Below are 23,539 nucleotides of genomic sequence, written 5' to 3'. Positions count from 1 at the left end.
GAAGGCCGTGCACAGCAACGAAGAGTAGGCCCCGCTCACTGCAACTAGAGAAAGCCCACATGCAGCAACAAAGAGCCAATGCAGTAAAAAATTAAAATAATAAATTAATAAAATAAAATAATTTTTTTAAAAGTGCTTGGTTCCCCTGAAGATTTTTCATTGTTAAATTATCATTCCCCTTTAAATTATTTTAATTGCTTTAAAATGAAATAGTAAATTTGTGTCCTGGATAAATTCTTATACCTCACCACTGCTTTTAAGTCTATAAATAGAGAACATTTCAGGTTCAATTTATGGTTCTCCTATTTCCATAGTTAATTCATTTCAGATGATATTTCTGAAAAGAAAAGAGTGAATAATGGTAGGGTCCTCAAGTTCATACTCTTGTCATTTTGTAATATGTAGCTAAACTTATAAAAGATGCAGAGACTGAATTCCTGAACACGTGTTAATTGTGAAACTTCCATATTAGCTCATCTTCTAAGAATTAGTACTTTACCAAATTAGATAACAAATTCTAAAATTTACATTTGTTTCCTTTTTGAGAACTCGCTAACCTGAAAAAAAGTAATTATGTGTAAATGATGATAAAATGTTTACTCTTGAATTGGCAATCTAATCAGTCTCAAAAGAAGTGCATCAAATTCTTATACTCAGGGGAAAAAAAACAAATTTATGAAGAAAAGAGAAGTAAAGACTTTTGTATAATGAAATGAAACTACTTTTGTTTGTTATTGCAATAATATTAAATCAAATGGGCTCATGCAAACTTGAAGAGAGATAACCACAAGGCTTTCCTTCTTTATTAGCTGGTGGTATTTATACCTCCAGAAAGGAACAGTAGATGAGGTAACAGATACAGAGAGCTCTCATTGACAATGGAAACGTTATTTGAGAAGATTTGAACACAGCATCTAGAAGGATAGACTCGGGCTATATTTCTCCCCTTTGTAACTCTTGAGGATATAGTACTTTGCACACTGGTATAAGAAGGAAAGAAATATTTAAAAGTAATTTCAATATGTACATCTATCAGACATTTATACATGGTATATACCAAGGACCCCATTTATTGAGCACCTACTATGTGCCATGGACTACATGTTAAACCACAGTGTTTGCAATTTCTCCCACATTTTTCTCTGGTTCAGTTGAATCTAACTAGGTCAAAAATTTCTCCATAGAGACAAAAAGTAGATCAGTGGTTGCCTGGGGGCGGGGAAGAGAGTGTGGATTGGATGTCATTTATTTTTGAAACTGGATTTTTGAGATTGATTGGCTTGCCTAATCAGCAGCAAACATTTTACAGTCTAGTCATTTACATACAATTACTCTTCGTTTCAGGTTATAGTTGTTTCAAAAGAAAAACACATAAATTTTAGGGCTAAATTTTTGGAGTAAAGGTAGTGTTCTAAAACTGAAAGGTGGTGATAAATGATTTTTCAAAGGTTTCCCCCAAATTCTATGAATTTAAAAATAAGGCCCAAGGAGGGCTTCCCTGGTGGCTCAGTGGTTGAGAGTCCGCCTGACGATGCAGGGGACACGGGTTCGTGCCCAGGTCTGGGAAGATCCCACATGCCACGGAGCAGCTAGGCCTGTAAGCCATGGCCGCTGAGCCTGCGCGTCCGGAGCCTGTGCTCCGCAACGGGAGAGGCCACAACAGTGAGAGGCCCACATACCGCAAAAAAAAAATAAAATAAAATAAATAAGGCCCAAGGACTTCCTTGGCAGTCCAGTGGTTAAGACTCCATGCTTCTAAGGCAGGGGGCATGGGTTCGATCCCTGGTCAGGGAACTAAGATCCCGCATGCCAAAAATAAATAAATAAATAAGTAAATAACTAAGGTCCAATGTGATATTAAAACTTTGTTCTAATATTAAAAATACGTGTACCAACTTTTATGTGAAATAGGTTTTTTTGCACAACAAATGCCTCTAAAGAACAATTACAGAATTTGATCTGTGTTTTCACGACTGTTTTATCTTACAGTTAGTAATATAGTATTGCTAGAATTTTTAAAGCACAAGGAAAATAATTATGTCTGTGGTAAACATTTAATTCTATTTAGTAGACATGTTTTAAGGTGTCATATTTAATGAATGACTACATGCACAGATATGAAAGCATCTATCTTGGCTCTTGCAGTTTATGCAAATTTCACATAATAATTCTCCACAGAGAATAGTCCCTTTAAAATAAAATTCTTTTTTTTTTAAATAAATTTATTTATTTATTTTTGGCTGCATTTGGTCTTTGTTGCTGCGTGCAGGCTTTCTCTGGTTGCGGCGAGCAGGGGCTTCTCCTGTTGCGGAGCACGGGCTCTGGCCCACGGGCTTCAGTAGTTGCATGTGGGCTCAGTAGTTGTGGCTCGTGGGCTCTAGAGCGCAGGCTCAGGAATTGTGGCACACGGGCTTAGTTGCTCCGTGGCATGTGGGATCTTCCTGGACCAGGGCTCGAACCCGTGTCCCCTGCATTGGGAGGCAGACTCTTAAGCACTGCACCACCAGGGAAGTCCTAAAATAAAATTCTTAAACTTGCTTTAAATTATGTTTTTTATTGTGAGTTGTATAACATGATCCTTATTATCATACCATAGAAAGCTACAGCTTGATAAAATTTGACTTAATTTTTATTCAACCTCTACATATGTATCCCTGAAATATATAAAATCATAATTTGCTGAATAATTTTTATTCAACCTCTAGATATGTATCACTGAAATATAAAAAACTGTAATCATTTGTGTCCTCACAAAAGTAGGCGACTTCATTAACCTACATTAAAAATTTTTTTTCATTAATTTAAGTGTACCAAGGTCACAAATAGGAACAAGTGGAGTCATCTATAAACCTGTGCTTATGTCAAACTTGCCAAGTGCTGAGAGAAAAGTCCTATTTTCAGAATGAACGGCTACTAGGGTATAACACAGGCTCCCTGCAGTCACAGACCATTTGCACATGCTGTTTACACTGTTGGCCATACTCTTCATTCATTCTTCAGATCTCTGTTCTGGGATCTCCTTCTGAAGTTTGTTGTTATTGTTCAGGTAGGAGAATAAATCCAGGCCTGTTATTCCATATTGACCAGAAGAAGTCTTGTAACTGAATCTTAATGGATCACGTTATCTCAGACTTTTGCAATCCATTTTCTCACATCATCAGAGTTTAGTTTTTTCCTAAAGTATTAATCTCTTGTTATTCCCCTGCTTCAAGCTCTTTTGCAGCACCCCTATTATTTATAGAATAAAATTTGAACAGCTTAGAATGGCATATTTCATGTCTTCACAATGAGGCCCCTTCCCATCCCTCTACCTTCATCCCCTACCATTCATGCATATGGACCATTGCACATTTGGCTTTGTACAAATTGTACCATTGTACGTTGTACCACTGTACATTGCTCATTGTACATTGGCTCCAACCATATCAAGTTATTTCTAATTATCCTCTCCAACCCACTAACCAGCACTTACCAATACCTACCTCCCTGTCTTTGCACACACTGTTTCTTCTTCCTAGAATATTCTTTCTTCTGTTCCACCCAGTGAACTCTTCTTTAACCTAGAAGATCTTTTTAAGCATCTGTAAACTTTCCCCAGATCTTCCCATCCCCTCCAAGTAGAATTGCTCCCCTGCCTTTTTGGACCACTATGAACTAAATCTTGTGTATGCCCCTTTTATAACATTTATCACACTGCATTATGTACTATTTATGTGTCTGTTTCCACTAATATATAGTACACTCCACGAGGGTACAGACTGTGCTTTTCTTCATCTTTGCATGCCCAGTGTTAAATTCCAACCAATACATATTTACTGAGCTCTTCACCATGTGCCGGGCATGTTTTATGTCCTGGGGATACAGCTTTGACCAAGACACAGTCCTGCTCCTCTTGTGGAGTTTACGTGGAGGTGAAAGAGGCAGCAATAAACATATAAGAGTATAGCATATTTATAGATCAGAAGAGAGCCCAGTTAGAAGGCTGTTATACAGGGAACAGATGATATTAGTATAGGCTGAGGGAGGAGAAGAGGAAGAGAACCAGACCACTTGAGATAGAGTCAGCAGGGTTTGTAGATCGATTTCTTGGGAGTGGGAACGGAAGAAGAGAAATTAAGGATGTATTTCAGATGATAGGTGCCTAATAAATTCACGTATGGATAAGTTCCTTAGCAACTGAAAACTAGTCACTTTTTGTTTTTTGGCTGCACCGTGCAGGTATGCAGGATCTTAGTTCTCTGACCAAGGATCGAACCTGTGCCCTCTGCAGTGGGAGCACGGAGTCTTAACCACTGGACTGCCAGGGAAGTCCCCCAAAACTAGTTTTAAAAATATGAAGCTGTGGATTTTATTCAGAATTTAACTGGCCAATACCACCAGGAATATTTGCCTTGTACTGACTAATTACCATAAAATAGTGATAGTGAGCAAAATGGGTGACGGTGGTCAAAAAGTACAAACTTCCAGTGATAAAATAAATACGTCCTGGAAATATAACATACAGCATGGTGACTATAGTTAATTATACTGTACTGTATATTTGAAAGTTGCTAAGAGAGTAGATCTTAAAAGTTCTCATCACAAGAAAAAGAATTCTATGTGTGGTGATAGATGTTAATGAGACCTTGTGGCGATCATTTTGCAATAAATACATATACAGAATCATTATGTTGTGCACCCAAAACTAATATAATGTTATATGTCAATAATTTTAAAAAATGAATAGTAGGGGCTTCCCTGGTGGCGCAGTGGTTGAGAGTCCGCCTGCCGATGCAGGGGACACGGGTTCGTGCCCCGGTCCAGGAAGATCCCACATGCCGCGGAGCGGCTGGGCCAGTGAGCCATGGCCGCTGAGCCTGCGTGTCTGCAGCCTGTGCTCCGCAACGGGAGAGACCACAACAGTGAGAGGCCCGAGTACCGCAAAAAAAAAAAAAAGTAACGTTGAGTTTAGAATCCAGAATTAGACTTATGTGGCTTTATCCTTACTTACTGTCTGATCCCACTCAAGTTATGTAATCTCTAAGCCTCAGTTTTATCATCTGTAATACGGAGATAATACTACTATCTACAGCTGAGTTTTTAGCTTTTTTAAGAATAAACTGAGATAGGGCTTCCCTGATGGCGCAGTGGTTGAGAGTCCGCCTGCCGATGCAGGGGACACGGGTTTGTGCCCTGGTCCGCGAAGATCCCACATGCCGCAGAGCAGCTGGCCCCGTGAGCCATGGCCGCTGTGCCTGCGCGTCCGGAGCCTGTGCTCCGCAACGGGAGAGGCCACGACAGTGAGAGGCCCACGTATCGCAAAAAATAAAAAATAAAAAAAGAATAAACTGAGATAATGCTATTAAGGTACTTATTACTATGCCTAATATATAGTAAATATTAAATAAATTGGAGCTTATTTCAACATATGACTGGTAAAACAATTAATTGGTTGTTTTGTTCTGTGTTCAAGAAGAATGTCATGATTAAAATTTTTGTTCATATTCAGTGATTCTCTATAGAAATAAAGTTAGGTAATTCTTGCTCTGATATATTCTGTGTTCTAGAAAAATCCATGAAGTTCTCAAAAATATCAAATTTTTGAATATCAAAATAATTTAACAAAGTTAAATTATCACAGAAATCTCTCCTACAACATGAAAACAATGGTTTAACACTTTCAAGTGTCTTTCTAACATGGCGCCTTATCAAATATTTCTAGTATTGGGAGAAAAGCCCATCTGGTGAATCTTCTAGCTGAAGCAAGGAATTCTCAGTTCTCCTGAGCCTTTCCTGGGGAAAGGTGGGAGGACTTGAAGAGAAGATGGCTGTGTCCCCAGCAGGGAAGGAGCAAACAAGTTCTGTCACTACATTCTTTGGAAATTAGAAGTAAATGAAGAAGAACTCTGGTGAGCAAGATGAGAGAGAAGTGGAGTTTCCGAATGGAAGAGAGAATGAGAAGAAGGAAAGAAAAGAATCAGGGCCTAATGATGGGCAGCACATTGGAGACACATCACTCCAAAGGCTGGGAAGGAAAGATGTCCGTGATGGGGATTTCTACACATCCTGTAGAAGGGGAGAAAGAGAGAGAATATATACAAGAGGGTAACGTAGAGAGTAGAGCCTGGCAATCCTCAAGAACAGACATCTGTGCTAATACTGTGAACATATTATCACAGTAACCCTAAATGCTAAATTCTATTATTATCTCCATTTTACAGGGAAAGAAACTGAGTCTCAGAGATGCCAATGAACTTCCACTATATCACACAGGCAATCAGCAGCAAAGCAGGAATTTGAATCTGGTTCTGTTTAATTAGAGTTTGGACTCTCCTCCAGCTTGCTCTCCTGCCCTTATAGTTCTTGCTAAGGGAAGGGAAGCAGCAGATTCAAAAGAATCTGGAAAACTGGGGGATGTGGGGGAGGGGGGGAATGCAAAGAAATGTACTTGCAATTATCTCATATCTGCAGTTATTAAATAAAAATTGATTTAATTTAAATCTCTTTGGGTTTGATATTTTTTAAACTCTTGCCAAAAATGTAATCCTATACCATGGTAACAAAACATGAGGATTCATAAATAGTTTTATGAAGGGGTTTACTTGCCAAAGTCAAACTTGAAGTACTAGCTCAGACAATCATTCAAATCCTTGTGAGAATGAGTGTTGCTTAGTATTCTTTGGAGGCAATGATTCCTATTTCTGCTTAAGAATTAGCTTTTACTTTATTAATGAAGTATTTTTAATGAGTTTAATATAATTAGAAAATATGTCTCTAAATCCCCAGGAAGAGAGTCATAAGTTTCTATAATTTTACATTTTCTATATTAACCATTTAAAACCAAATTTTCTAGCTAAAATAAGTTTCATCTATGAACATGTCCATGTTATTATGGTATAGGAAACTGGACCTACACTGCCATCTGCTGTGTCAAGATTAGGTGAAAACAGCAAGATCCTTTTTGACCCAACTCCTAAAGTAATGGAAGTAAAAACAAAAATAAAGAAATGGGACCTAAAGAAACTTAAAAGCTTTTACACAGCAAAGGAAAACATAAACAAGATGAAAAGACAACCCTCAGAATGGGAGAAAATATTTGCAAACAAAGCAACTGACAAAGGATTAATCTCCAAAATTCACAAGCAGCTCATGTAGCTCAATATCATAAAAACAAAGAACCCAGTCCAAAAATGGGCAGGAGACCTGAATAGACATTTCTCCAAAGATTTACAGATTGCCAACAAACACATGAAAGGATGCTCAACATCACTAATCATTAGAGAAATGCAAATCAAAACTACAATGAGATATCATCTCACACCAGTCAGAATGGCCATCATCAAAAAGTCTACAGACAATAAATGCTGGAGAGGGTGTGGAGAAAAGGGAACCCTCCTGCACTGTTGAATGTAAATTGATACAGCCACTGTGGAGAACAGTATGGAGGTTCCTTAAAAAGCTAAAAATAGAACTACCATATGACCCAGCAATCCCACTACTGGGCATATACCCTGAGAAAACCATAATTCAAAAAGAGGCGTGTACTACAATGTTCATTGCAGCACTATTTACAGTAGCCAGGACATGGATGTGGCACATATATACAATGGAATATTACGCAGCCAGAAAAAAACGAAATTGAGTTATTTGTAGTGAGGTGGATGGACCTAGAGTCTGTCATACAGAGTGAACTAAGTCAGAAACAGAAAAACAAATACTGCATGCTAACACATATATATGGAATCTAAATTTTAAAAAATGGTACTGATGAACCAAGTGGCAGGGCAGGAATAAAGACGTAGACATATAGAATGGACTTGAGGACATGGAGTGGGGGGAGGGGGAAGCTGGGGTAAAGTGAGAGTAGCATCGACATATATACACTACTGAATGTAAAATAGTTGGCTAGTGGGAAACAGCAGCATAGCACAAGGAGATCAGCTCAGTGCTTTGTGACCACCTAGAGGGGTGGGATAGGGAGTGTGGGAGGGAAGCTCAAGAGGGCAGGGATATGGGGATATATGTATATGTATAGCTGACTCACTTTGTTATAAAGCAGAAACTAACACAACATTATAAAGCAATTATACTCCAATAAAGATGTAAAAAAAAAAGGATTAGATGAAAAATCACCCACATAAATTGGACTTGAGTAATGCAAAATATACATATGAAAAGCTTACATCACTTTGCTTTATGGAAATGAATGCAAGGGAAAATACATGCTTGCAGTTATATATTTCAAATTGTACTGGCAGCGTGGGGAAGAACTTTACGTGTATGTGTATTTTCAATATGACATAAAAAAATGGAGAATAATAAAACAAAACCTGTGTCCCCACCAGCTATATTTAAAATTGAATATTACCAATGCTATTGACGTTCCCTTTTTGTCTTCCTGGTCCCGTTCTCCATCACTCCCATGCCCACTCCAAAGAAATCACTCTCCAATATCATGTTTATCACTGGGAAAAGTTTCAACAGGCAAAGTTAAAAGGTAAGTATGTTCATTTTTTACTTTTGTAAACCTTTATCAAGGTTTACCAGTGAAGAAGTCTCTGTGCTAGCAGCACTTCATCCTGGGAAGTTAGCGGAGAGCACTCTATTCTGATACCCTTGTTCCCAAGAGTATTTTCCTCAAATTTAAGACTTTGTGCTGCCTAGCTAACTTCTTGGTTATCACTAAGTCTTATACCATCCATGGAGCTTCGCTTTTTCGGTATATCTAAGATATTACATCATTTATGAGCTTCTGCTTTCCCATCACAAGTTCATGTGGGGAGAAAGGCAATCTAGGTAGGGGGAGTACAAAAGAAAAAACACAGGAATGAGAGAGAATAAAAAGTGTATTTGGGGAAGAATAAATAGACTGTCACAGCTAGAGCATTAGGAGACTGGGGAAAGAGGACACGTCCTACCACTGGCACACCAACTACCAGGGGCTGGGAATGCCACTGTGCCCTTAATGAGAGAAGGGAAACTCAGGTACTTCTCTGGTGGTCCAGTGGTTAAGAATGTGCCTTCCAAAGCAGGGGTCGTGAATTTGATCCCTGGTCGGGGTACTAAAATCCCACATGCTGTGGGGCAACTAAGCCCATGCGCTGCAACTACTAAGCACCCAAGCCACAACTTGAGAGAACCGGTGTGCTGCAATGAAGAGCCTGCATGCCTAAACTAAGATCCAACACAGCCAAAAATAAAATAAATAAATATTTTTTTAAAAAAGGGAAACTCAGATGACAAGAGTCATGTTGGGGAAAGGATGGGACATCTGACATGGCCTCTACTGTATTTGAAGCGGTTCCACACAGCCAGAAAAGAACTGGCAGCCTGCAACTGGGGATTTTGTAGGTAAGGAGAGAAGTAGAGACTGGCGATTTCGGAGCCACCTTTATAGAGGTGAGACTGTGAATGAGGTGAGAGAGAGGTGAGCCAAGAGTCTAAGAGAAGAGCAGGGGCCACGGGGGCTAGAAAATAAAACTGGAGGAGTCAGTAATGAGATGCTGCAAAACACCACACTTTGAATGAAAAAAACACTCCTCTATGATTCTCCCCAGCATCTGATGGCTGTCATGGGCTATAACTGAAGACTCTTTCTTTTGGTTTTATCTCTTAAGTGTCCTTCTCTTCTAATGGACCCAAATGGAGGCAATCCCAGGAGGAAAGACACAGAGCCTGAGACATCACACCGTCTGCAACCCTTTCTCCACCTCCTTCAATACTTTTATGTAAGAATAAACTGGTTTAGATGAATATCAGGCCAACTAGAAGGAAAACAGAAGACACGACCAAAGAGGAGCCAGTAGAATCTGGGTTACAGGGAGGAGAAAGCCATCTCTTTGGAGGCTATTGCTAAAGAGGACCTTAGACACTTGCAGCAGGCCACATCTTCCCGAGTCATGTGGGTGTTTTGTGCTTTTACGTTTGCATGCATGTGGAGGACCTGCAGGACAAGTTACTTAATGACGGGGTGCCGTGAGGAAGAGCATTCCAGCAAGAAGAAACAGCTCTGGAGGGCAGGGATTCTGTCTGTTTGGGTTACTGCTTTATCCTTTGTGCTAAAACAATTCTTGGGACACAGTAGGTACTCAATAAAATCTGTGATATGAATGACTACGTAAAGGTGGGAGATAGGAGTGAATGTGGCTACACTGAAGAAGTGAAAGAAGATCAGTGGAAGGAGGCTTAAAGTTTGAGGGGCCAAGGTGAGGGGTGAAATTTAAAAGATCAAAATGGAGCTGGTGAACACAGTTAAGTCCTTTGGACTTTATATTGGGGCAACAGAGTTTTTAAATTAGTGAGAGATTTTAAGCAGCATAGTGACTTAAGCAGACTCACATTTTAGAAATCATTCTGGCTAGAGAATAGAGACTGCTTAGGAGGCTGTTGGAATACCCTTGGGGAGAGATGGGAGGGGCCCTAACTCTGGTGGAGGAGCAGGCATGGAGAGAGTTTGAGGATAATTTAGAATCAACCATTTACAAACTGAAAGAAACCTTAGACAGCTTGTCTAATCTTTTACATGAAGAGGTCAGAGAGGTTTAATTGACTTACTCCTGTAGTGGTTTTCTTTTTCTTCTTCCTCTGCTCTTTTGGTATTTCTTAAGACATTTCTCAGAATTGCCCAATTGAGACCTTCATCCCATCACACCTGAACAATTTACTTAATTTTGCTTTTGTCTAATGTATTGGTCCTATGGTTTGTATCATCTGCCCCTAGAGCCAGAGAAGCCTGCTAATTAACTTGCTCTGTAGAGCAGCACTTACAAATGGATAGCCAACACTGCTTCACAGTGGTGGTCTGTAAGGCGGAAAAATTAAACCCATAAATGGAGGATGCAGGAAGGCCTTCCCAGTTATGTACTCCTGAAAAAGTCTTTGAACAGTTGCAGGCAAAGCTTCAGAGATCAGCAAACTAAAGGTTCAGGATGCAACCTTCCAAGCGGAATTGCTGAATCATAGGCAGATGTTTAAAAGTTTCTATTAAAAATTATCACACTGTTTTCCAATGAGATTGGACCATTTTACACTCCCAATGTAAGAAGATGAAGGTTCCAGTAGTGTCACATTTTCCCCAACATTTGGTATTGTCAGCTTTCCATTTTAGCTGCTCTAATGGATGTGAAATGGTATCTCATTATGTTTTCAACTTTCACTCTTGAAATTACTGTGTGGCTGGCATCTCTCTCCTGATTGGACCCAGACTGATACAAAGTCTTAGAAGCAAAATGAAAATGAAACACCTTTTTAACTTAAAGATACTTTATCAGGTACTTGATAAAAGTAGCAGTTTCCCATGACAAAAAGTGTTTACTCATACAGAAATGATGTACCGTATTTAGAGAAATGGAAATGATTTACACATTTGGGATTGAGCTGGCTAAGAAAAATAAAGCACATATAGAGATTTTTTTCTTATGCTTTCCTACTTAGTAATAATCATAACCATGTTTGTTTACTTTAGGATGAGCAAGATGTATAAATTTTATGATCTTAGGAGAGTCCCTGCAGTACCTAGATACTCAAAATTGCCTTAATCTAAAGTAAATTCCGGGGAGTCATAGACAACGAAAGGACTTACAAGCTCTCTTCTTTCTTCAGTAAAAAATTTCAAAACCTACTGTCATCTGTAGGGAAACATTTGTTAATTGTTTAAGTAGAATTCAAGGAGAACAGTTCTATAAAAGAAAGAAGCACAGAACAGTAGTTAAGATCATGGGTAAGTTACATCTCTGTGAGTCAGTTTCCTCATCTGTGAAAGGAGGCTGTCTGCAATTTTTACCTTAATTTTTTAAAAAGGAAAAAAAATCAAGTGATCTAAAACTCTGTAAATTATTGGACTCAAATAGCACTTCTCCTGTAACAATATTGATCATTGCTAATACTTACATGGCATTTATGTGCCAGCACTATTCTAAGTACTTTGCATGTGATTAAACTCATTTAATTCTCACAACAACCCTATACCTCCTTGTATCAGAGAAGAAACTGAAGCAGGTTAAGTTAATAACGTCCCATGATCACACAGCTAGAAAGCAATAAAGCTGGGATCTGACCCCAGGCAGCCTCGATCCAAAGCTCTGGAAAACTATGCTATGCACTGCAACAGAAGAGAACACAAAAGGCATGCATTTCTCTTTCCTTACAGATGACTTGCAGCCTGGATACCTCAAGAGCTCCAGTGCACTCGGAGTGGGTTCCAGAAGTGCTTACTTAGCATGGGCCAAGATCCCACAGGTGCAGCTTGGAGCAAGATTATTGTCAAGGTGACACTCTTTGCACCCACAGGGTAATAAGATCTGAGGAAACTACACTGCATATAAATGAAGGATATGCTTGTAGTACCTCCAACCTTCACATACGTTTAAACAATAAATTCAAAGCATTTAACTAAACTCTCTTTTCCAGGGGAATGGACCTCAGGCAGACCATAAAGAAGCATGGAGTGTTAAGGGCGCGACAGGCCGCGCTTACAACTTGTAGCTTACAATGCTACAACTGGAAACTTGACCTTTGATTCCTATCTCACAATACGCTTGGGAAGTGGAATAGTTTTGCACCAATTTCTTGCACCTGGTAAACAAGTAGGCCGAGAAGAGTGGTATGTAAAGGATGTAAAACCATGCAAAAGATGACTTATTGAAAAATACAGAAAACACAAAATAAAAATCGTTCCTCATTATTAGGTGAAATGTTGTTGGGGAACAGAATATTTGCACAGTGCTAAACCATCAGCCCTCAGATTACTTACTGACTGCAAAGGGGAAAATAGATGCTTACAATAGAGAGATAGGACTGCCACCACCAAGTGTTCAAACCTGACCACAGTAACTGTAGGACAACCTGATGTGATGCACGGTCGACCACATAATAACATCTTAAAAGTATTCACTTTTTATTGAAATATAGTTGGTATACAACATTCTGTAACCTTCAGGTGTACTACATAGTGATTTTATATTTGCATACATTATGAAATGAACATGATAAGTCCAGTAACCATCTGTTCCCATAAAAAGTTATTACAATATTATGGACCATATTCCTTATGCTGTATACTATATCCCTGTGGCTTATTTATTTTGTAACTGGAGGTTTGTACTTCTTTTTTCTCTTTTTTTTTTTTTTGCGGTACGCGGGCCTCTCACTGCTGTGGCCTCTCCTGTTGCGGAGCACAGGCTCCGGACGCGCAGGCTCAGCGGCCATGGCTCACGGGCCCAGCCGCTCCGCGGCATGTGGGATCTTCCCTAACCAGGGCACAAACCCGTGTCCCCTGCATCGGCAGGCGGACTGTCAACCACCACGCCACCAGGGAAGCCCCGGTTTGTACTTCTTAATCCCCTTCATCTATATAGAATATATTCCTAGAACAAGTGGGGAAAATTAAATAGGAATGGAACACTCGATATTATCATAAAATTGTTAATTTTCTTAAGTGTAATAATAGTGTTATGGTTATATAGGAGAATGTCTTAGGAGATACATGCTTTAATGTTTAAAGGCAAAGTGTTGTAATGTCTGTAACTTACTTGCAAATAGTGATGCAAAAAATGGTGGGTGTGTTCATGGCCGTGGGTATGAGTGTATGGATGTGGATGTATGGGTGTGCCTGCCCACCTATGTGTAGAGAGAGAGAAAGCAAATGTAGCAAAACATTAACCATTGTCAAATCTAGGTAGAGGGTATATAGGCGTTCATTGAACTATTCTTATTTTTGTTTAAACATTTTCATAATAATAAAAGCTAGAAACAAAATAAAATTTTAAAAGTCACACTACTCCCAGAAATACTCCTGCTAACATGTTGGTTTAAATCCTTTGAGCCTTTTTTTTTTTACATGCACAGATGACTTTTCCTTTAAACGAAAACAAAAAACAACACAGGATCAAATATACATTGGTACCTGTTCATTTATTCAGTCAAATAAATTAACAAATGTTTATTTAAATATATCTTCCACAGGCCAGGTACATAAATAAAAAGATAACTTTGAGTTTTCACTGAATGTACCGTAAGAATTCAGTGTGCCTCATTTATTACAGCTATAGTTTGTAAAATTCATTTAAGAGTAAATAGATGAAAATTTGTAAACTTTTAGTAACTGCATTATATCTACGGGCATCCTCATCATGAAACATCATTGCCAAATTTAATAAGATTTTTGTTGGCATTAAAAACTTTTGCTGTTTATTCGTTTAACAAATATTTACTGTCTGTATTGTTCAGTTCCAGGTGCTGTGGGTATATAGGTGTCAAAAACCAACGCTGCCCCTCTGAAGCTCACTCTGACACGGGATCTGAAATGTATTAGTACCCTGATTGAAAGGGCAGGGACTGGGAAGTCCAGAAAATGGGTTCCTAATTTACCCACTAGTGGATTCCACAGGAGCTTCATGGAGGAAGTGACGTTTAAATTGAGATTTGAAGGATGGATAGGAGTTAGATTCATGTATCGCTAAATTGGAACATGGGCTCTGGGGTTACGTAGCTTGATACAGACCTCAGGCAAATTGCTTAACCAGCCACCTCCACTTGAGCTGAGGCACTTCTCTGAGAACTCCCTGTGAACTCTAAGGGCTACAATTGCGAGGAACGAAGAACCCCCGGCACTCCAGAGTCAGGACCAGGTGGGGCGAACCAACAGGGTCTCCCCGACAGCCCCGCCCTGCTGAGCGCAAGCGCCAGCACGCTCAACCCTGATTGGCCCGCTCTCCCAGCTCGGCGGCAACACTGTGTCCAATCGGCGTGGCGCTTGTTGAACGGCGGCGGCGACCTACGTATACAAGGGGCTTGAGCGGCTCGTGGAGAGCGCGGCCGGTTGCGCCATGAACTTAGGGTAAGCTGTGGAGAGAAAGGTGGTAGTCCGTGGAGAGCGGGTGAGGCTGGGTTGGCTCTTGGAGCCCTTCGCGGGGAGCCTTCCAGGCCTGCGGCGCCCCAAGCAGCAGTGCCCGGCTTCCTGAGGTTGAGGGGGCGAGGGGCTGGGTCGGCCTTTACAGCCTCCGCAGACTTCCGTTTTCCAGTTAATAACTCGCGAAACTGTCCGTGCCTCCTTTCCGCCTCCTCATTTACTTCAGGAGGGAGAGGGAGGAGAGGCGTGAGAGGAGATAAAAGGTGAGGGCAGGTGGAGAGATAAAGCGTAGCGGCTTCCTGGGGAGAAATCCTGGCCCAGGCCCTGGTGCTTTGCGACCCTGTGTGGGGGTTCTTTGCAGAGTGTGGGAGCGCCCAGAGGAGCTTAGCGGCCGACGTACGTGCTGGGAGCCGAGGCTTCTCGAGGAGTCGTGTATCACCGGTGCCTGGCACCTCATAGGCCCTCATTAAGTAGTGGTTGAGTAAATAAAAGGGACTGTTGCGTGGTTTATCACCACTGGGATGTTTGATATTTCAAGAAGATGAAAAGTCTTCAAACTTACACGTGTGCACCTCGTTTAGCAAATGGTTTCTGTGTTCTAGAATCTAGGGATAAGAAACAAGACAGTCTGCCCCTGAAGGTGTTTGCAACGCGGTAGTGCTGAATAGACGGTTTCATTCAAGGTCTTGCTTAAGTTTCACCGACATAAACATGAACTGTTTGTAACCGTGCTACCGGGAAACCCTTAAAACCCATTCTTTATGGTGTTTTTATCTTAGTAAGTTGAAATCGTTTGAGTAAGTTGAAATTGTTTGATTTCCCCAACCTTAGCATCACCGCAAATTTCGTGTTCCCTTTTATTGGCCCGCGAGATTTAATTTTGTCGCTTGGACGTCATTTTTGTCCCTGTTGATATGTATTGACGTACGTCTATTCTCTCTCTCTCACTAAAACAATAAAATAACTGTGTGTACTGCTGTTTTTGTTTTCAGTGGAATTTTTATTGGGACCTTAACAGACGTACAAGTTTCGTTGGTAGTATCTACTGTTACTTTGTGCTCTTGGCGTTTGACAGGCACAGATAAAGTATAGCGGGCAAAGTTTATTATAGATGTATTGCTGTGATAGTTACAAAAGTGTCACTAAGTGTGAATATGTATTAGTTGAAATATTCAGAATAGAGTAGAACTCCATGCTCAAGCAGTTAATAACCCTGGTGGCAGTCTTACAGCTTCATTTTCAAATACTGCTCTAACAGGCCATAGAATGTGTTAGTCATGAGACCATTATGAAGCTAATAAATGGTAGCTAGATGTGTTTTGCTCCATTAACATAGGTGAGGAGTTTTGTAACAGCATTATTTTTTCCGGTCTAGAGTTAGAAGAACTAAATGATGTTACGATAACCAGATTAATTTATTCCTTGTCAGTAACCAAACGAAGTTTCAGATTAAAGATGAGAAATTGTTGGAAAGTTTCAGTAATTTTCTCCATGAAGTTTTTGATTTTATGTTGAATTGAAAAGTGTTTTAAATTAAAAGAATGGTTTCAACTATACATCAATTTTTAAAAGAAAAATAAACATCTATAGAAATTTTTTTTAAAAACGTTTTAATATTTACAAGATTCCTTTATAAATTCAGGAGAACAAATTTACTTTCAAGGTTCAACTGAGCATTTCTGTCTATTTAAAATGTTGCTGCTTCTTAAAAATGACAGACAACTTTCTTTTATTTTGCAGAGATGGTTTAAAGCTTGAAACTGAATTATTGGATGGAAAAACCAAGCTAATACTGTCTCCATATGGTATGCTATATTACTAGAAATCGAAAATACTAACTTTTAAATTCCTACGAAAAATGTGTAGCTGTTTAACAGATTTTTTGCTTGTAGTGGAATATTTAAATGACACTTTGAAAAAAAGCTGGTTTCCCTAACTTCCTCAAATTTATTTTTAGCCAAGTAAAGTCACATTACATCATTGCTTACCACTGTCAGTATTTATTCATGGAATTTAATGTTCCAGTATATTTCATTTGTAATTTTTCTTTATTATATTTGTATACAGCACATATGCTTATTGCCTAATGAATAATCTAGGTAAAACTTATGCAGTTATGTTCTGTGCATGTAAAGAATGTATTGTTTGAGAAAATTTATAATAAGACCATAGTTTTAAAGTCATTTTTAGTTTTAAAGCGCAGAGTATGCTTTGGTACTCTTTTCATTCACATTATTTTCTTTTTCTCTGATCTGTTTATAATTTTACCTTGGAAAATAAACAAAAATGAAATATAAATACTTGAACCACACTGTAAAAGAACACTCAGGCAGGACCTAAAGTTAATGCTTTGAGGGTTAATATTTTTACTTAATATCTTCTTAAAATAATGTTAATTAAAATTTTCTTTTGTGACTGCCTTAGTATGTTCTTGGTTGATAGTTTAGTAATTTTTTTTTTCTCTTGTAGAACATAAATCAAAAATTTCTGTAAAGGTAAGCCAAATGACTTTGACCTGACTTGTTTTCAAATGTAAAATGCAGTTTACTTTACAGTGGTTTGAAAATAATTCCTGTCAAACTGTTACACAGGGTTTGGAATGATGGTGAAAAGTTATTATACCTTTGCTTTCAGGCTGGTCCTTTTACAGAAATAGATTCATAATTTTTCAGTTTAAAAAGCCTCCTAGAACTCACTTCTCTAGATCAGTTCTGTCCAGTAACACTTTCTGCAGTGATGGAAATGTTCTAAAATCAGTGCTGTCCAATATGATAGTCAGCCACTAGCCATGTGTAGTTATTAAGCACTTGAATGTGGCCAGTGTGACTAAGGAAGTGAATTTTTAATTCACTTGTTTGATTTTTAATTTAATGGCTACTGTACTGGACAGTGCAACTCGTGACATCTTTAAAAATAGTCAAACTTCAAAGCAAAATTTTTTTTTTCATACTCAAATTGCATTTTCCCACACCAAAAAGATGTATTTGATTGACAAAATCTTACATGCATTTAGCTTCCTCCTCTAAGAGGTTACACTTGAGTTAAATAATAGTTTTCCTTTTAAATTATTTTTCTTTATCAGGAGCCCACAGAGCCTTTTTCTACAAAATACATTACTGCTTCAAAATTTTGATACCACTACTTTTCTTGTTTCCCATTTCTTTTTCCATTAAGCAGCAGAAATTTCTACTGTCCCCCTCTATAACTTACTGTAGCCCATTTTATTTTGCAGTATCTTAAAGTCTGTCTTTCCATATCTTGACTAGAGACTGCTTTGGGTGATGCGGCCCTTTTCTCTTCAACTCTGAACCCCTGATGGCTTTGCTGTTTCCTCTGGTTTAATCAAGGTGGAAAAGTTGCTTGAGAACCCAAGATATCAATTACTTGATAAATGGGTAATGCTGATCAGAGTAATTCCACAAGCTACCTATAAAAATTATTATATGCACACACACACACATACACAGTATATACATACCCTGTGTGTTCCCTTAATCACAGAATATAGATTGTATAGTTTTTTCCTAACCCTGCGCTATTAAAATATTGCAACTAACTGTTCTTATTTGAGTCACATTAACAAATACAGTGCTCCTTTTCATGCTCCTAGATAGAAATCAACTATTACACATAGTTTTTTTTTTATCTTCACCTGACCTCAATTCTGTCGCACACGTTCCCTCTTCTGTTGTGTCCTTAATGGATGTGCTATGGTCACTACATTTGTGAAGATATTTCATTATCTTTTTAACCAACTTAGAACATCTGGAGATCCCCTTTTATGCCTGTAATAAACAAAGTTACTAGTCTTGGACTTTTTGTAGAATCATTACAAAATTCTTTTAGCAGTTTAGGGATTTTTTTATTCTAGGATTCTTCTTTCCAGAGTAACTAATAAGTCTCTGCTGATATTGATCTTAAATTATTTATTGTCTTAAAGCAGATTATTTGAGTTTATTTCTCTTGCTTTTGGGACTCCAAAATACTGATGCATGGTAACTATGTGAAGTGATGGGTATGTTAATTAGCTTGATTGTGGTGATTATTTCACAATGTATACATATATCAAATTATCAAATTTTACACCTTAAATATATATGATTTTTAATGGTCAATTAAATCTCAGTAAAGCTGGAAAAAAATACTGATGCAACCTAAATCTCCTTTTTATATTGACTTTATTTCAAGGAGCTTCTCTTCCCTTATTTACAGAGGTTCCTGAGATGCTTATTTCTTTCTTTGCTCTTCACAGAAGACAAAAACCAAAAACAGTAGTGCTGTCTTCCTTTTTTTGTTTTAATCAGTTTTTTAGTTTCCAAAATCTCACAGTTCTGTAGATACATGTTGAATTCTCTTTTCTGTAAGTTATTCATGAATTCACTCATCATAGTGCTTTTCTTCTACTGGGGTAAGCTAAGTGACTATACTACCTACATTTCTGTTTTTCCTCTTCCTCACAGGTTGAATTACTGTCGTGTACATAGTGTGCTCTTTAAACACTGAACTCTATCTCATCATCATGAAGTTTAACAAACTGTGGTCAGAGTACTTTAATTCTTTCAAAATCTCTCCTGTACTTTTCTTTAATCTGTGGTAGTAAATATGAAGTAAAGATGGTTACCAGTCTAATTTCTTAAGCTTTTATAGAAAGATAAATGAGAGAAATATTAATGATTCAGTGTCATGGGTAATTTATACATTCTGACCTCAAAATTATCTCACAATTAGTTGAAATATAAAACATCTTAAAATTTTCGCAGGTATTTCTGTGTGTGAGAGTCAATAGTAACACACTAAAAGATGTATACAATATTAGTGCTAGGTAGCACATTTTATATTTTAAAATGTTAATCTTCTCTGATTCTTTCTGGCGTTGGGATCCTGGCCCCATATAAATTGTGAAGTTGGCCAGCGTTAAATGCGTTGGACGCTGTCTTTATATGTTTTTTTAATATTAGGAAAAGTACTGGTACAATCAAAACTAGGTAAGAGCAGCATGCTACCTAAAAATGTTTATGATGTGAAGACCTATTTGATGTATTAAAATTCATCTAATCCAGTAAACACTTGGGAGATGATTTGGGCTAGAGATTGCTTTTTCCTATTAATTAAGCTGAACATAATTGAATATTTATTTGGTAGTTCATGGATTTTTTTGCTGCCTCCACTCATTGCTCTTCTCTGGCATTAAGCTACAAATGTATTCAGGATTGAGCTGCATGTATATTGATCTCATGCCAGACATTGCTACCCCCCTTTTTTATTACATAATTTTTAGATGACTTTTTCTGTATGTTACTTCTGATTTAAGTGGAATGTGGCAAAATAGTTCTAGTTAAATTGGAGCTCCAATTAATAGGTTTCTGTTTAACAAGGATTTACTGCAGCTGTAAAACTCCATATGTGTGTACAGCTCCATTCTTGGCTTTATTTGTTCTGTGACTGAGAGAAAAATGGAGTAAAACCTAGTCCATGTTTCCTAGAAGCAGGGGTGTCAGTCAGGTAAATAACTATATAATACAAGTACAATAAAATGTGTGCCATACTAGGGTTATAAAAAGAAGAAAACTGTGGAAAGCAGGTCTTTGTGGTTAAGGGAGACAGGGAATGCTTCATAAATGAGGTGACACTTTAATTAGAACTTAAAAGGTGAAGGAGATTTTCATAGTGAAAGAAGTAGGGTGGTATATTCTAAACTCAGAGAAAATAGTGGGCAAAAATACCAAGGTACAAAACAATTTGCATTTGGGGGATAGTGTGTATATCAGCGGGGAGTGTAGAACATAAAACTTAGGGAGGGTGGTTACAATCACAAGGAGTTTAAATGTATACACAGAGGGTTTGAACTTGATTTGCATGTAGGGAGCATTAAAGAATTTTTGAAAAGTAGACTAGATATGATTTGTGTTGTAGGAACGGGCTTCAGGCAATTCTGTGAAGGACAGATTATCATAACAGGGACACTACTTAAGGGACAATTATATTAGTCCAGGGAGAGTCTTATGAGACCCTGAAGCATGGTGGCTAGCAGAATGGAAAGAAGGGGACAAAAGTGAGAGACTTTTAAGATACGTTTAGGGAATACACTACACTTCTTAGCAGTTTGAGTGAGAAACTGATTAGAGAACTGAAATACTCAGCTGTTAATGATCCCAAAAATGTCAGTATGAGTCAAAGAAGGGTAGGATTAGTAATAGCTGTAGTCGTTGGAGACTGGGGTGGAGCTTAGCTCTGTAACCTACGTGTAGTCTGCTGATAATTTGCCTAATCCACACAGTGGTTTTCAAAAACTAGAATGAATTGTGAGTGTCTAAAAAAATGGAACTTTTAAGGTAAAATATGGCATTCTTGGTTCTCTTGAAATACTGGATGATCTAGCAAGTAGACTCAGATTCCTCTTTGGCAATGTAGGCTGCTTCTGAGGGGTGGCTGCCTCCTTTAGACAGAAAAGTGCTCTTCAATTATCCTAGTTCCCACCCAGGCTAATTTACACTACGTATTTAAATTTGCCACCTCTCATTTAGAGTTAGTTATATAAAAATAGCCACAGAGATAGGAGGGTAAAAGCGCATTTTAGATTGTGGTATTGGTATTATCAAAAGTCTAAAGCCTGGAATAAAAGGGTATAGGTGAGGTGAAGAGGGTAAGAAAGAGATTTTTACTACTGATAATACAGGTACATTTTGAAAAGAAAGGTAAAATGGGGTTGATTCATTGGTCAAAGTGTGGTTGTGTATTATGTCATTTTTGAAAGACAAGGACATTGGGATATGATAAGCCAGATGAAAGCCATGTGGCATCTACCCCACTCCTTGATAACAAGAATCTTGTCTTACTCATTTTATACCTCCAACGTCTTTCCCATAGTGTTGCTCACCTAAAAAGCAACACTTAGTATTTATTGAATGACTGTTGAATTATTTTATGTTAGATGGGTTTGCAGAAATGTACAGTTGGATAGATTTGAGATAAGCTGTAATCAGTAGTGTGGTAATGAAAACCTGAATTTAGGTGTATTGTCATGTAAAAGGGGAGAAAAAGATATTTGGAAGGAAGAAATGACCAGTACTTGCTGGTAAGCTAAAGAAGACCGTGAAGGAGGATAAAGAGTCAAAGATGACTCTATGGTTGCTGGTCTGAAAGACTAGAACAACAGTGCTACAGAAATGAGATATTTTGGAAAGGGGAGCTAATTTGTGGGAGAGAGATAAAGAATCCAGTCTTTAAAATGGTATGGTTGAAGATAGTAATTCAACAAAAATTTACTGAAACCTACCCTGTTCCACTGACTGTTCAGATACTGGGGACACAGCAGTAGACAAAGCAAACAAAAATCTCTGCCCTGGGCTTCCCTGGTGGCACAGTGGTTAAGAATCTGCCTGCTAATGCAGGGGACACGGGTTCGGGCCCTGGTCCGGGGAGATCCCACATGCCGCGGAGCAACTAAGCCTGTGTGCCACGATTACTGAAACCCGCGCGCCTAGAGCCCGTGCTCCACAACAAGAGAAGCCACGGCAATGAGAAGTCCGCGCACTGCAACAAAGAGTAGCCCCCGCTTGCTGCAACTAGACAAAGCCGTGGGCAGCAATGAAGACCCAATGCAGCTAAAAATAAATAAAATAAATAAATTAAAAAAAAAAATCTCTTCCCTGTAGTGTTTACGTTAGAAAAAGGTGGGAACTTCCCTGGTAGCGCAGTGATTAAGAATCTGCCTGCCAGTGCAGGGGACACGGGATCCATCCCTGGTCTTGGAAGAGCCCACATGCTGCGGAGCAACTAAGCCCGTGTGTCACAACTACTGAGCCTGTGCTCTAGAGCCCACGAGCCACAACTACTGAAGCCCGCACGCCTAAAGCCCATGATCCGCAACGAGAGAAGCCACTGCAATGAGAAGCCCACGCTCCGCAACGAGAGAAGCCACTGCAATGAGAAGCCCACGCACCTCAAAGAAGAGTATCCCCGCTTGCCACAACTAGAGAGAGCTCGTGCACAGCAATGAAGACCCGATGCAGCCAAAAATAATAAATTTTTAAAAAGGTGGAATGGGCAGAAAATAATCAAAATAAATATAGAATATTACAGGACAAAAGTGCTATAGAGAAACATGAGAGAAAGGGAAGGGGCATGGTCATTTCAGGGGCATGGTAGCCTTGGGAAAGTGGGGAGTGCTAGGGAGGTGGGAGTGAAGTTAGAGCAGGAAGCCTGCAATTTTTAATAGGGTGTTCAGAGAAGACCTCACTGAGCCAGTGATGTTGAGACAAGATTTGAACATGGTGAGTGAATGAGCCATGTGACTACTGCTAAGGCCTATGACTGGAGGTTCTTATTGAAATTGAGATTATTACAGTTATGGGTAGTTACAAGGTCAGTATAAGATATCACTGTGGCAATGAGTAACTGAGGTAGCATGGAAGACAAGAGTATAGGAACAGAGGTCAAGGAAATGAGGCCAGGGTATTGAAAGAACATGAAAGCACCAATAATTAAGACAGGAGTTAGGTTAGAGTGAGGGATGGTGACCCACAAGCTAAGTTATTCAAGGAATAAGGGCTAGTAACCTACCGGTGTATAAATGCCTGTAAAGAAAGATAGTGTGGGTGTTAGAATCATGACATGAGATTCAAAGCTGAAGCAGAATGGACTGTAAACACCTAGAATAAAAGTTGTTATGTAATCTTCGTTATCCTGAAATAAAATAATAATTTCCAGTTG

General features: G+C 38.8%; 1 protein-coding gene across 8 annotated transcripts in view; it reads left to right on the top strand.

Moving 5' to 3' along the window:
- Positions 1-14,735: 14,735 nt before the first annotated feature.
- CCDC66 (coiled-coil domain containing 66) overlaps positions 14,736-23,539 on the top strand; it is a 54,594-nt gene continuing 45,790 nt past the window's right edge. For 4 of the 8 annotated variants that reach the window (XM_060161563.1, XM_060161562.1, XM_060161560.1 and 1 more), the window contains exons 1-3: positions 14,736-14,815; positions 16,568-16,632; positions 17,297-17,322. In XM_060161563.1, coding sequence (XP_060017546.1) covers positions 14,805-14,815; positions 16,568-16,632; positions 17,297-17,322 — 102 coding nt within the window. In that variant the 5' untranslated portion in view covers positions 14,736-14,804. Of the gene's footprint in view, positions 14,816-16,567; positions 16,633-17,296; positions 17,323-23,539 lie in introns of those variants that run through there. The other 4 variants (XM_060161566.1, XM_060161568.1, XM_060161565.1 and 1 more) reach the window with 3 other exon arrangements.

Source organism: Lagenorhynchus albirostris, chromosome 10 (assembly GCF_949774975.1).
Source record: "Lagenorhynchus albirostris chromosome 10, mLagAlb1.1, whole genome shotgun sequence".
In the NCBI taxonomy this organism is placed as follows: domain Eukaryota; kingdom Metazoa; phylum Chordata; class Mammalia; order Artiodactyla; family Delphinidae; genus Lagenorhynchus; species Lagenorhynchus albirostris.
This window is presented reverse-complemented; position numbering and strand designations above follow the sequence as displayed.